Here is a 13,756-nt window from a genome sequence, read left to right on the forward strand (position 1 = left end):
TGAACGTTTACCGAGCGAGATGCATTGCGCGCGCGCCTGACCCAGCAAACCGGGACGGCTCCACGATGACCACGTCTGGCCTGCGCAATCGCGATCACGGAGTCAGTCTCCGGCGGCGCTGGCCGACATGATTCGCCCACCGCGGCTTGCGATGCATCCCGTGCAGGCAGCACTGGCCAATCTTCCGGGCCTCCTGCAGCCGTAAGCCCATTTGTCCTCTGCAGGCCCAGCCGTGCGCGCTCTGAGTGGCTGGCTTCTGCTCTGCTCTGGCCTGCTCTGGCCTGCCCTGCTCGGGATGCAGGTATCTCACAGCATTCCCACGCCTTTTCATCTGATCTACGCACTTGTGCACATTGGCCCGCGCTTGGGTGCAGACGCCGTCATTTCAGGCAGCATCCGCCTGAGACTGATGGACATCGTCTGCTCCCTCTCGCCCTGACCGAGTGGCCTCCCTGACCCAGTTCTCGGGAGTGACGACAACAAGATCACCACAGGTAGCAAGTACAAGAACCCGCCGACGCGCCACCACCTGTCGTGCTCCCATCAAATTCCCGCGATCTGCGGCAGCACGCAGAGACACAACCCCGCAACCGCCGGGCCTCGCAACACTCCCTCATCTCGGCCCGCTCAGCTCAAAAGGGCGTTTTTCCGTCAATCAGCCGGGTCTGTGACCCCCCAAGGAGTCATCACCGTCAAACACCCTCTTCTCATCTTCCATGTCATCTCTCCAACTCTGTCCCGCTCTATAGGTGCTCTCGTCTGACCTCAACCACCACAAGAAACGACTGCACCCACCAACAGCACAGGCTCGGGCATGACCTCTGCTGCTGCAGCATCAGCTTACTCTCACCACCACCACCACCACCACCACCACCACCACCAAGAACAACAACAGCAACACCACCGACTTTGCACCGAGAGCCATGCCCTCTCCAGGGATCGCCAATCTCTTACCCCAGCTCAACGGCACCCCGATCCTCGGCGAAGAGGCCCGCTCCTCCATCCAGGACATCCTCAAGCGCATCATCCCGGGCTGGGCTGCCATCGATGCCTTCTACTCGAGCTGGCTCAATCTCGACCTGACCACCCTCGCCGCCGTTCTTACTGTGTTCGGAACCGTTGGGTCAGCCGTTCGCGATTTGCGCGACGTCTCCCTCAAGCTCTACTGGTGGATCACCACCTTCTTCACCGCCTCCATCAGCATCAACGGCAATGACCGCCTCAACCGCGAGGTTATCAACTGGCTCGGCGCCAACGTCCTTACGCGCCAGGGCACCCGCATCCTGACGGCCTCGTCCGAAACTATCAACAACGACTCGTGGTCCTGGCGGTATCGTCCCGTCGAGCGGACCGACTACCACCATGAGAAGCGGCTCCCCGTCACTTACCTGCCCACCTTTGGAACCACGTGGTTCATCCACAAGTACCGCCTCTTCATGGTGAAGCGCATTCCCAAGACTTCGGCCTACCGGGCTGACATGCCCGAAGAATTCGCCTCCGCCCCGCGCGGCGACGAGCCGCTGGTTATCATGTGTTTGGGCCGCTCTGTGGACCCCATCAAGGGCTTCCTCGACACCTGTCGCTCTTTCGCCGACGCCCAGCGCGAGTCGTTCACCACTGTCCGCGCCGCCCGCTCAGAGTACAACATGGAGTGCTGGGACACCACCATCCTGCGGCCCATACGGCCCATCGAGACGGTCCACTTTGATGAGAAGCTCAAGGCCGAGCTGGTCTCCGACATCCGCAGCTATCTCGACGTGTCGACGCGCAAGTTCTACAACGCCCGCGGCATCCCCTACCGCCGCGGCTACCTGCTCCACGGCCCTCCCGGCACGGGCAAGACGAGCCTGTCGCTCGCATTAGCCGGCCACTTCGGCCTGGATCTGTACATCCTGCACATCCCAAGCGTCCGTGAGGACCGCGAGGTCGAAAAACTCTTCACGGCCCTCCCTCCGCAGTGCCTCATCCTGCTCGAGGACATCGACGCCGTGGGCATGAAGCGCCGCGCCCTGAAGGACGCAGACGAGGCCGACGACTCGGACTCGGACGGCGACGACGACGACGTCGCGGAGCGCCTGACGCACTGCCGGTGCACGCTGTCGGGCCTGCTCAACATCCTCGACGGTGTGGCGGCGCAGGAGGGCCGCATCGTGCTCATGACGAGCAACGTCGCCGACAGCCTCGACCCGGCGCTCGTGCGGCCCGGCCGCATCGACCGCATCATCTACCTGGGCGAGATCTCGCGCGAGAGCGCCCGCCTCATGTTCCTGCGCATGTACGACGGCGAGGAGGACGGCGTGAGCGTCGTGCGCGACAAGTCGGGCGCCGAGCTCGCCGCGCTGGCTTCCGAGTTTGCGGCGGGCATCGCGGAGCGGTACTTTACGCCCGCGCAGGTGCAGGGTTTCCTCTTGCGGTATCGCGGCGATGCGGTCGGGGCGGCGAGGGAGGTGCGCCGCTGGGCGGAGGAGGAGGGTCGGGTTATGGAGGAAGCGAGGGCCAAGAGCCGGAGGGTGGCGGAGGCGAGGGCGCGGAGGAAGGAGCGACGGAAGGAGAGGAGGCGGGCGAGGAAGGCGGAGGATGCGGAGAGGGCTTTGGCTCTGGCGGAGAGGCGGAAGCGCAAGGGTGCTGGTGCTGGTGGCGGCGATAACGAGGAGGCGAACGAGGAGGCGGAGGGAGAGGAAGAGGGTCAGGGTGAGATTAATGGGACGAAGGAGTGCAAGGTCAATGGCGAGAAGAAAGGCGAGGCGGAGAATGGCGAGATGACGGGCCGTGAGGAGGAGAAGAAGGAGAGCGGCGAAAAGGAGAATGGAGACAAATCGGAGGCTGTTGAGGCAAAGGAGAACGGCGAGACCTGAGCGGGGTGTTTGGGCTGTCTCGGGATGTTTACAGGAGTATCTGCATTGCTGGGGTTTGCAAAATGAGTGGAGGTGCTAGATCGGCATTTGAAGGGCGTCAAGATAGGGTGTACATTAGACGCATTTGCTCGGGTTTTGTGGGTGAGGGGCATGGCATGGTATGGGCGATTCAATGAGACTTGGTGATAACATACTTCAATGGTAATTAGCCTCCCCGCTTCTTCTACAGTTGACAGTTTGCTCGTTGGGGATACACCAAAGACGTAGGTTGTGTATGCAAGTCCATCCTGAAGTCGAAAAGCATGGAGTTGCTCGCATAATAGTAAAGTCCGGGATCAAGGCAACGAATGTCCTGTAAAAGCCAACGAAGCAACGAAGTCCTTCTTCGAGATTGACTTGGAGCAGGGCTCCACATAACTGGTAACGCTGAACTTTGTATGGTATCGTAACTCTGATGTTGTGTATGGTATCTAAGGTCTTGAAGGGTTCTTCTCAGAAACTAGCTCATACATGAACAGCGTACACCCATTGTGGATGCCATCCTCGGGATGAGCTTGATTCTATCTCCCGGCAGTGCACAAACAACTACCATTTCGGCCAACTCTATATCACCCGTCGGGAACATATCTGAGAAGTCGTTGGTTTATATCTGATCTACGAATCTCGCACTTCACATCTACAAGTTCGAGACGGAAAATAACGAACCCGAACTATTCAAAAGAGCTGTAAGGATTGTGCAGACTTCCACATCTGGGGTAGTTTGCGGGGAAGGTGGAGAAGCCCGGCCTTAACTCAACGATCGGGACAGCAACTCCGTACCACTGACACGGGCATCATTGGGGCGAAACCCCGAGATCTTTCCTCTGGCTTGCAGTCTCATTGAGAGTGCCTTCATGCACGCATGAGGTTTCTATATAGCAGATACGCTCTCAGCGGCAGTCCTTGACATACTCAGCCATGACAATGTCCACATTATTCACAAGTGCCATAACAGGTAACATAGTGCAAGATGCACCTCAGCATCGCCCTCTTGACTCTGGCACTAGCTGCCCTGCCACACTCCCTCGCAACCGGGCCCTGCACCACCGACGAGGACTGCTCCCTCAACGGCCGCTGCGTCCGCGACTGCCGCGCTCGTCCCGCTGCCCGCGTGTGCAAATGCGACCCGGGCTGGTGGGGTGAAGACTGTGGCCGACTCGACCTCGCGCCCGCCAGGAGGGGCGACGGGTACAACCACACCTCCGACGTGGTCCCGCAGCCGGCAGACTACTACGGCACGCAGGGCAACTCGTCCTGGGGCGGCACGATCCTGCAGGACCGGTCGGACCCGCGGCTGTTCCACCTCGTGACGGCGCAGTTCGGGCACGGGTGCGGCCTCGGCGCGTGGCGGCCGCAGAGCTTTGTCGTCCGGGCCGAGTCGAGGACGGGGCCGAGGGGCCCATACCGCTTCGCGCAGAAGCTCAGCGGGACGTTTCGGCATAACCCGTATGCGTTTTGGAGCGAGGCGGATGGCAAGTATTTGATGTACACTATCGGGGTGGATGTGGAGGCACCGGATAATTGCAAGGGTGTTAAATGGTGAGCACATGTATCCTTGAATCCACTCTTCTTGTTAAGAGTCGAAGGCTTATGTGAGTGAAAACGTTGCAGGCCAAACAACATCTCCGTGTCCGTAGCACCAACTCTTCAAGGCCCCTGGTCGCCCTTCCAGCTGCTCATCAACGGGACCAATCCGGCCCCCTGGCCGGCTTACACACCACACCACCGAACGTCGGAGATCATCCTCGCGACCGAGGACCTCACCATCTACACCGCACCCCGCTACCAGGGCCCCTACACCCAGATCAGCCAGGCCCCCTGGAACACGTCAGACTACTCGCCCACCTGGGCCGAGGACCCCTTCCTCTGGCGCGACAAGCGCGGGCACTGGCACGCGTTGGCGCACTACATGATCGACATCGTCGAGCACGGCGGGCGCAAGTACCCGCGCGTGGGCGCGCACATGTTTGCCCGGCACCTCCGGGGCCCGTGGCACTTCCACCAGCACGAGGCGTACAACTCGACGGTCAGCTTCACGGACGGCACCGCGCAGACGCTCAATAGGAGGGAGAGGCCCAAGTTGTTCTTCAGTTCGGACAGGGAGATGACGCCGCTGTATCTTGTGAACGGGGTGCAGGATCTGGGGAGCAAGGCGAGTTACACGCTTGTGCAGCCTATTGGGGAGAAGTGGAAAGAATTTGAGAAGGGGTTGGGGTTTTGAGCGGTGCAGGTGGCTTAAAGAAGAGCTGGTAGAAGTGCTTTAGCTCTTGAAAATATCCATGTGAAGGAATGTAGAGAGTTGGGGATTAGTTAATGAATTCCTTGTTCATCGTCCGAGGCTCAACATTGTCTTTAGCATCGCGTATTGAATGCGAGAGGAGGAAAGCGATGCAAGAGAAGCTGAAGATATTTCTAGAAAGGGGAGTTCAGTTGGACTTCTTGCAGACCAGGATCGATTCCGCCTTGGGAGCGCAAGTCCAAAGAGAGATCTACAGTCCTTTGTCATTAGACTCACAACTATTATGTGACGAGACTCCTAGCCCGGGAAAAGACCACATGAATTCATTCTCCAGGGGTGCAACCTGCTGTTGTTCCTGCATGTTCTCGGCTTCATCAAATCCCTGACCCTTGTCATGTTTCCGATCTGGCGGTGTCTGCTTCTTGCCAGTACCACATCTTGACATCTTGCTTTCTTCTATCCCCTCCACTCCACTCAGGCAAACCCGCTCCACCCCTGAGGCGAGTCTGAGCACTGTTGCTTGCCTCAGATCCGCTTCGAGGTGCGATCTGCAACATTCCCTAAGCCCGGATATACGGGACGTCATGTAGGGGAGAGGAGGTGTGGCATCCCCGGTCGGGGAAACTCCACACTATCCATCCATCAAGGCGGCTTTTGTCCACAACTCCCCAGAAATGAAGCCGAGATCTCCACTCCAAACCCCATGGGGAGAGCTTGGCATGCAGTGTTGCTGAACTTGCTCTTGTTACAAGATGAAATAAATTGCTGCGATCCTTGGACTATGGAAACTACTCCTATGGACTTATCTCGGCAGCTTGAGTCGTTCCCTCCCGTCATTTGCATTATCGACACATCATAGCATTGCGCGTCAGCGTCTTTCAAGCATTCACTATGTCTCCTAACAATCGTGTGGTGCCCCAACCGTCCGGTGCCTCTTACAGTGGCAGTGAGCGCGGGCCCCTTGCCCTTCCACCCAAGATCAACCTCGAATCTTTTAATGCTTTCATCCACGAGATCATCGCCATTGTCGGAAACGATAATGTCGATGTGATTACGTCTCATGACCAAATCGACGACAAATCCTATGAAGATCCGACACACACCCATGACCCTCATCACATCCTTGACCAAGACTATTTCTTAGCGTCGGCGGTTGTGGCGCCTCGCAATGTCCCAGATGTTCAGTACGTTACTAAAGCTTTGAAAGCACAACCAGCGAATAGCGCTGACAGCCTGATACAGAGCTATTGTCCGGGCGGCAAACAAGATATCGCTTCCCCTATGGCCAATTTCAATTGGAAGGAATTCGGGGTATGGAGGAGCAGGGCCCCGTGTGAGAGGCAGCATTGTGCTCAACATGGGAAAGAATATGAGCAAGGTCCTGGAAGTGAATGTCGAGGGCGCGTACTGCTTGCTAGAGCCAGGTATGTTAATTGCCCATCGCGCTTTGCTGTACCAGGCTCCAGTGGATTAACCCTTTCTTATTAGGTGTTACCTTCCAAAGTCTGCACGAGTACCTTGTGGAGCACAACCTGAGAGACAAGCTCTGGGTTGATGTTCCGGACCTCGGCGGCGGTTCCGTCCTCGGCAACACCCTGGATCGCGGTGTTGGCTACACACCTTATGGAGGTGAGTTCGAGAGATACTTCGCGGAAGTTTGTGCTGCGATGCTGACTTGACCTAGACCACTGGATGATGCACTGCGGCATGGAAATCGTTCTGCCCAACGGCGAGCTAATGCGGACTGGAATGGGGGCCCTCCCCGACCCTAAACGGCCAGAGACCATGGGACTTGCGCCGGAGGATCAGCCCTGGAACAAGACGGCCCACCTCTTTCCATATGGCTTCGGCCCTTATGTAGACGGGCTCTTCAGCCAGTCCAACCTTGGCATCGTCACCAAGATGGGCATGTGGCTCATGCCCGACCCTGGAGGTTATCAATCGTACCTCATCACGATCCCCAAGGACGAGGATCTGAAGCAGGCTGTCGACATCATCCGTCCTCTGCGTCTGAGCATGGTTCTGCAGAACGTTCCCACAATCCGTCACATCCTAATGGATGCGGCGTGCATGGGACCGAAGACGGACTACACCTCCAAGACGGGGCCGCTCACAGACGCTGAGCTGGATGAGATCGCCAAGAAGCTCAACCTCGGGCGATGGAACTTCTACGGAGCGCTATACGTAAGTTCGCCTTGTGGAATCTTGAAATAACCTGGGACTCTAGCTGACCAAAAGCAAGGGACCTGAGCCGATCCGAAACGCCATGTGGGCAGTGATCAAGGAGGCATTCTCTGCCATTCCCGGGGCCAAATTCTTCTTCCCCGAGGACGTCCCAGGCAAGACTGTTCTGCACATTCGAGACAAGACGCTGCAGGGGATCCCGACATTTGACGAGCTGAAGTGGGTGAGCTGGCTGCCCAACGGAGCTCACCTTTTCTTCTCTCCTATTGCTAGGGTTGTAGGAGACGATGCGATGGAGCAGTACACCATCACCAAGAAACGATGCCAAGAGGCAGGCCTGGACTTCATCGGCACTTTCACCGTGGGCCTCCGAGAAATGCGTAAGTCTACATGCTTCTTGCCAAGTCCCCAGACAGACACTGTTGTTAACACTGAGACTTTTAAGACCACATCGTCTGCATCGTCTTCGACAAGAAGTCGCCGGAGCAGAAGAAGAAGGCGCACTGGCTCATCAAGACGCTCATCGACGACTGCGCAGCGAAGGGATGGGGCGAGTACCGCACTCACCTGGCGGTTATGGACCAGATCATGGGCACGTTCTCGTGGAACAAGAACAGCTTCTTGAAGTTCAACGAGGTGATCAAGAACGCGGTGGACCCGAACGGGATTATTGCTCCTGGCAAGTCTGGAGTGTGGCCAAAGCAGTACAACAAGGAGGAGTGGAAGCTCTGAGTGTTATCTTTTCTTCTTTAGGTAGAGCCCTATAGGCCAATTAGATCTCTGCGTAGTCATTCTCGGCTTCAGTGATCTCTGCTTGCTCTCGTTTGCTGGCAAGCGTAGCCACTGGCTGGTGCTGGAGCATTTTTGGAAGCGGGTACGGGGCCTCGGGGGAGTTTTTAAATACATCTGCGTCTGGCTTTTGTTCACTCTACGGCAACATTCTACTTGTACAAGTATACAATATGCAGGATGATATCATCAAGGGTCTGTTGTGGAGAGCAAGCCGGAGGGTTACGGGGTTGCATGTGTGCTGTGGAGAGATGGGCCCATGACATGGGGCCTTTCATCAAGCCCACTGCCGTCGGAACGTCCATACAAGGCAAACAGAGTCTAATTTTTGAGAGCAACTCTGTCCTAGGTGCTCCCTAGTACCCTCTTCCTGAACTGGAGCAGCGGGGAAGGGGAAGTTATAAGCCACCAAGTGCGAGCTGGCTGACTGGGTCCACGCCCGTGGACCTGGAACGCTGCTAGGAAGCGGAGTGGCTTGGGCAGGCCTGTTATCAAGCTGTTTACAAATAGATTGTCTGATAGGGCATAGCACGCTATGACAAATGGATGACACCTGATGCCACTAATCCGGGGAAAGAAAGGCTCGCGCGATGTCTGCATGTGGGCCTCCTCGCTTCCCCGCATTGGCTGGCGGGGGGAGAATCTCGGTAAAATGGATTCAACGACATCCGTTCTGTCGGGCCAAACTTTGAACCTCGAAACTTCCGGCGACTCGCTCCGCAAACATCTAATACCATGGCCGGCCCTTTCAATTGTGTCTTCTGCGACAGGGCGTTCAACAGACAGTAAGATATCCCCGTCAACTGGCCCCTGTCTCTTCGGTGCGACGTGGCTGACCTTGCCTTAGTGACGCGCTCAAGCGCCATTGGACGACCTGTAAACTCCGGCAGAGCCGGGCGCTCGACGTGCCGCATGTGGAACTGAAACAACGGGGCCGGAAGCCCAAGGCCTGCGATCGGTGCTGCCGCCTCAAGAAAGCTTGCAACTTGACTCTTCCATGCAGAGCCTGCACTCGCCACCGACAGCCGTGCACGTACAGTCGGATTCAACAGGGAGACGAGGCCTCGACGGGCGAGGATACGAGTCCTCAGAGCGATCAACAAGCCATGTCTGTTGATAATCAGACTGTGTCCTCCGGAGCAACACCCGGGCAGGCGCTGGATCAGATCGATTTTGACTTTTTGGAGGAAACGGCAATCGACGGTGGCCCCGACGACTTGCTTCTGACGTGGCAGGAGCCCGGAGTGGATATCGCCGAGGATATCAGTACGAATAACTGGAGCTTTATGCCTACACTCTCTCGACAGCTTCGTCCGGCAGAGAAATATCGACGACCGACCCATTTGGACATCGTATCCCTGAAGCAATTCCCCTTTCTACAGCGAATAGCCGACGACATCGGGATCGCCAACACATTCGAGTGCGGGACTTTGGAGCAACGGCAAAGGATATCCATTACGTGGCGCGCCCGACGCACAAGCACCAATTCTGTCATGGCTCAACTTTTGTGGACAGAGCATCGCCATATTCCTTACCTCGATGCCCATCCGCCCCTGGACTTGAACTGCGCCTCGGATAACTCGTTCAATTTCTTGACAGGGTTTGATCCTCTTCAATCGCATGACCTGTGGTCCCCTGCAGAGTATCTGGTCGACTCACACGGGGCACAGTCTGCTACTGCTGCGATCTCGTGCCTCAACGAAGATTCCACGCTTTTTATGACCAGAGGCAGCGAGATTGTGAGCCTCCTGCATGACACCATTGCTACAAAGCACAGCCCAAATATCATTTCCACGCCATGGTCAGAGTCGCTCGAGGCTATGTGTTCCGAATTCTTCGGCCCCGACAACATCGAGAAATTCCTTGATTTATTCTGGACCTTCTGGAAACCGAACTGGCCGGCAATTCACAAAGCCGGTTTCGATATTAGCTCTGTCTCCGCCAAGCTTCTGGCGGCCATGGCCATACTGGGTGCTTCTCTGTCTCCCGATACCCGAGACCGCGCCATGGCCCACCTCTGGCTCAACCCCGTGGAGCAGCTGGTCTTTGATGATGAGCTATTCTGGCAGGAGTCGTGTTTGGCTTGGGATGAACCACATACTGGGCCGCTTCGGAAAGCTCAGCTAGAAATCCTGCAGGCTGGATTTTGTGTTGCCTTGTACCAAACATGGGAAGGATCCAAGGAGAGCAAGCGCCGCATCCGTCGATTTAGGTTCAGCGCAGTTGTATCTGTGAGTGTGACCGACCCATATTTGCAGTCTTGGGGCATGCTAGGTGTGAACCTCTTGTTGCTAACAACTCCCAATTAAAGCTTGCCAGAGACATAGGGTTCTCTTCGGGCAGCCTCAGGACTGTTGATACTTCAAGTATTACAACTTTTGACTGGGAAGAATATGTTCTTAGGGAATCATTGATCAGGTGCGTTCATTTGCCAGACCCTTTTGTATGCCAGTAACCCTGACTTGTGTGCTTCCAGAGTGTTCCACTACGTATTCGCTCTCGACTCTGGCCTCGCATTATTTTACCGACACCCTCCCCGCATGGTCCTGTCAGAAGCTGTCATGGAACTTGCCTCTCCAGAGCAGTGCTTCGAGGCTCAGTCGGCCGAAGAATGCTTTGTGGCTTTGAAGGTGTGGCGAGATGGACTTGACGGGACTGAGCCCACAACTATCTCTTCGGCGTTGGCGGCAATCTGTACCGAAAAGCCCACACCTGGGGCTTTGAGGCTCTTCCCGAAACTCAGTGTTCTCAACATGTTCACAATGGTTTCCGGTATGGTCTCCTCTCCGTGCTACTTTTTTTTTCGGCTCTTGGAAACTAATCACTGCATATAGGCCTCTATGGCATGAGCTTCAGGCTCGAAACCTCTATGATGTACGGCGAAGAGGTATCTCGCGTCCAAGCAGGGCTTGAAAGGTGGAGAGAACTCTGGCCTTCAGCTGATAGAGACGAAGAACTGACCAAGAGGTCCTCGCTTGAATACCCCCCGGGACATGAAGTGGGGTTTATGAAGTACGCCCCGGAATACTGGCTCTTTGCCCGCCTGATGTTGGATCGTATCCGCAGTGGAAAGGTGGAGGATAAGGTGGGCGTAGCAAAGTGCGAAGATACGGATATGGAACAACTGCATAAGATGCTACAGAGCTTTACTGTATGATGTCGGCATTTTCTCGGAATGTTAAGATTCCTGTAATTCATAGAATTTCAACTGCCGCTCAACGATCATCTTCCCCAGTGACATGATCTTCATCCTCCAATCCGCAAAAAGTTGGCCAAGGAGAGGGGGATAAGTCTCGTGGTCTTCTTCGAGGCCGGTCTATGACCACATTGGGGCTGACATGCCTCTAGGGACTTCGAGTCGCTGTCTACAGACTGTTGCGGTTTCTCTTGAGCCCGACCTTCGCTGTGCCACTTTTGAGGGAGCGGGCATTTACCACACACTATGCTTGAGGAGGCTAATCCAGTCTCACCAGGACCTCTAGCCCCAAGCCTTTCAGCTTGAGACATCAAATTGGGTTTACCCCAGCTTCTGACAGGTCGACAAATCGCGGGGTCGGGGGCGCCAAGATCTGGGTAAGACCCATTTGCCCTTTGACATCGAAGGCAGAGGAAGATAAGAAGGCAGTGGTATCAACACAAGTGCTAGACTGCGGATCGGTACCAGTACGAGTCAAATTCTGCAGGCGCATCTTCTTCAAAATGATTTCCGCACTTACACAGGCGACGGCCGCATTACCGTGTCCTCTCTATGTTGTTTTCCTTCTGTCTTTGGTTCTTTACTTCGCAGCCTGGGTCATTTACACTCGGTACTTCCATCCTCTAGCCAAATATCCCGGCCCCTTTCTCGCCTCTATCTCGCGACTGTGGCTCGTCATCCAAATAACGAAGGCGAATATCGACAAGACGCAGAGAAAGTTACATGAGAAATATGGTTAGACTATTGACTATCATGGTCATGCTGGTCATCGACTGATATCTGCTACCTAGGGCCCTTTGTGAGGGTTGCTCCAAATGAGGTTGTCATTTCTGACCCTGAGGCTGTAAGAGTCATTTATGGTATCAACTCGGGGTTCACCAAGGTAATATCTGTTTGAGACCTACTTTTCATAAATCTTTGCTAAGAACATATTTCTAGACGGATTTCTATCTTCCTTGGCGGCCGCAATGCTGTATGATGACCCAGATGATTGTTGCAAGTCTTACAAGAGCTCGCTGACGCTTGGCATAGGCAAATATCCCGACTCGTTTACTTCGCTAGATGAGAAAGAACACGCGAGCCGGCGGAAGATCGTCAATAACCTCTACTCCATGTCGAGCATCTCTCGCTCCGAAGACAGCATCGACCTCTGCACAGATACGCTGCTAGATAAGATGAATAGCTTTTCAGAGTCTGGCGAGATCATTGATATGGCACAGTGGGCTCAGATGTGGGTCATCACCTGTCACTTTCCCTAACGGTCGGTCAGACGCTGACCATTTCTGAACAGGTACGCCTTCGACGTTATAGGGCAACTCTTCTTCAGTCGAATGTTTGGTTTCCTGAAAGCTGAACATGACCACTTGGGTTATATCCGCTCGCTGGACCTGCTGCTTCCCATTCTCACGGTGTCGAGCGTCATGCCGACATACGTCCGGTCTTTCTTCCTTCTCGGCGGGGCTATTTTCCCAAGGGTGCTCAAAGCCTTGCAGAGCCTCGGTGAAGTCGACAAGGCTGCAGACCTCTGCATCGCCGAGCGACAAGATCTTGTTGAGAAGGGTGAGGACGGGGAGAAGAAGGATATTCTTTCCAGTCTATTCCAGGTGATGCACGACAAGGGTGAAAAGGTTGACTTTAAACTATCCGAAGTGAAGGTTGAAGTTTATGCAGCCTTGTAAGTCCTACCCTACTGTGCTGAGTATTATTGCCGGCCGGAAGACTAATTTCCAGACTCAGATTTGCAGGGTCTGACACCACTGCCGCGGCCGTGTCATCGATTCTCTACCATCTGATGAAGAACCCGAGCGCTTACAACACCCTAGTTGAGGAGATTGACAACGCGACTCGAGCTGGCGATTTGAGCGTGCCTGCCATTCGGTATCAGGAGGCCATAAAGCTGCCTTACCTGGATGCTTGTTGCAAAGAGGGTATGCGGCTGCATCCCAGTGTGGGATACCACTTGCCCAGAACTGTACCACAAGGCGGATGCAGTATCTTGGGCGAGTGGTTCCCCGAAGGCAGCAGGGTAGGCGTCAACGCAGCCGTGATCCACTTTGACCGGAGCATCTTTGGCGAAGACGCTGATGAATTTCGACCGGAGAGGTGGTTTCGGCCTGAAGCTGTTAAGATGGACCGATATATGTTTCAGGTATGACTTCAGTGTTCAGAGAGTGTGAACCATACTAAGCAGACTGTTCAGTTTGGCGGAGGCTCTCGGACTTGTATAGGCAAGAATGTAAGTTCGCTCAACCGTCAAGGGTGGTCACCATCAGGTTTGCTGACTAAGACACCAGATCTCCTTGTGCGAGATGTACAAGATGATACCCCAGCTTCTACGTTCTTATCATTTAGAGCTGGCTGAGCCAGACCAACAATGGAGTTGCCACAACTACTGGTTCCATAAACCAAGTAACGTTCGTACACGAATCAAGGCCAGGACAGTCTCACAGTAGT

At 55.2% G+C, this 13,756-nt stretch overlaps 4 protein-coding genes across 4 annotated transcripts; all 4 read left to right on the forward strand.

The window, feature by feature from the left end:
* Nucleotides 1-65: 65 nt before the first annotated feature.
* Nucleotides 66-2,855, forward strand: E0L32_001997 (uncharacterized protein; the record flags this gene model as incomplete). Its single annotated transcript, XM_031136139.1, has 2 exons — nucleotides 66-101; nucleotides 840-2,855. 2 exons carry the CDS (start codon nucleotides 66-68, stop codon nucleotides 2,853-2,855), a joined length of 2,052 nt encoding a protein of 683 aa, XP_030989105.1.
* A 1,009-nt stretch (nucleotides 2,856-3,864) lies between these two features.
* On the forward strand, nucleotides 3,865-5,115 carry E0L32_001998 (uncharacterized protein; the record flags this gene model as incomplete). Its single annotated transcript, XM_031136140.1, has 2 exons — nucleotides 3,865-4,433; nucleotides 4,506-5,115. The coding sequence occupies 2 exons, from the start codon at nucleotides 3,865-3,867 to the stop codon at nucleotides 5,113-5,115; spliced, it is 1,179 nt and encodes a 392-aa protein (XP_030989106.1).
* A 909-nt stretch (nucleotides 5,116-6,024) lies between these two features.
* On the forward strand, nucleotides 6,025-8,049 carry E0L32_001999 (uncharacterized protein; the record flags this gene model as incomplete). Its single annotated transcript, XM_031136141.1, has 6 exons — nucleotides 6,025-6,317; nucleotides 6,376-6,557; nucleotides 6,622-6,762; nucleotides 6,818-7,317; nucleotides 7,361-7,697; nucleotides 7,763-8,049. The coding sequence occupies 6 exons, from the start codon at nucleotides 6,025-6,027 to the stop codon at nucleotides 8,047-8,049; spliced, it is 1,740 nt and encodes a 579-aa protein (XP_030989107.1).
* Nucleotides 8,050-8,841: 792 nt separating this feature from the next.
* Nucleotides 8,842-13,755, forward strand: E0L32_002000 (uncharacterized protein; the record flags this gene model as incomplete). Its single annotated transcript, XM_031136142.1, has 13 exons — nucleotides 8,842-8,891; nucleotides 8,954-10,337; nucleotides 10,418-10,524; nucleotides 10,583-10,878; nucleotides 10,941-11,257; nucleotides 11,710-12,037; nucleotides 12,094-12,185; nucleotides 12,242-12,275; nucleotides 12,335-12,533; nucleotides 12,594-12,977; nucleotides 13,034-13,451; nucleotides 13,503-13,538; nucleotides 13,597-13,755. 13 exons carry the CDS (start codon nucleotides 8,842-8,844, stop codon nucleotides 13,753-13,755), a joined length of 3,804 nt encoding a protein of 1,267 aa, XP_030989108.1.
* Nucleotide 13,756: the final 1 nt, after the last annotated feature.

Source organism: Thyridium curvatum (genome assembly GCF_004353045.1).
Source record: "Thyridium curvatum strain D216 chromosome Unknown NODE_8_length_716436_cov_74.480370, whole genome shotgun sequence".
NCBI lineage: Eukaryota > Fungi > Ascomycota > Sordariomycetes > Thyridiales > Thyridiaceae > Thyridium > Thyridium curvatum.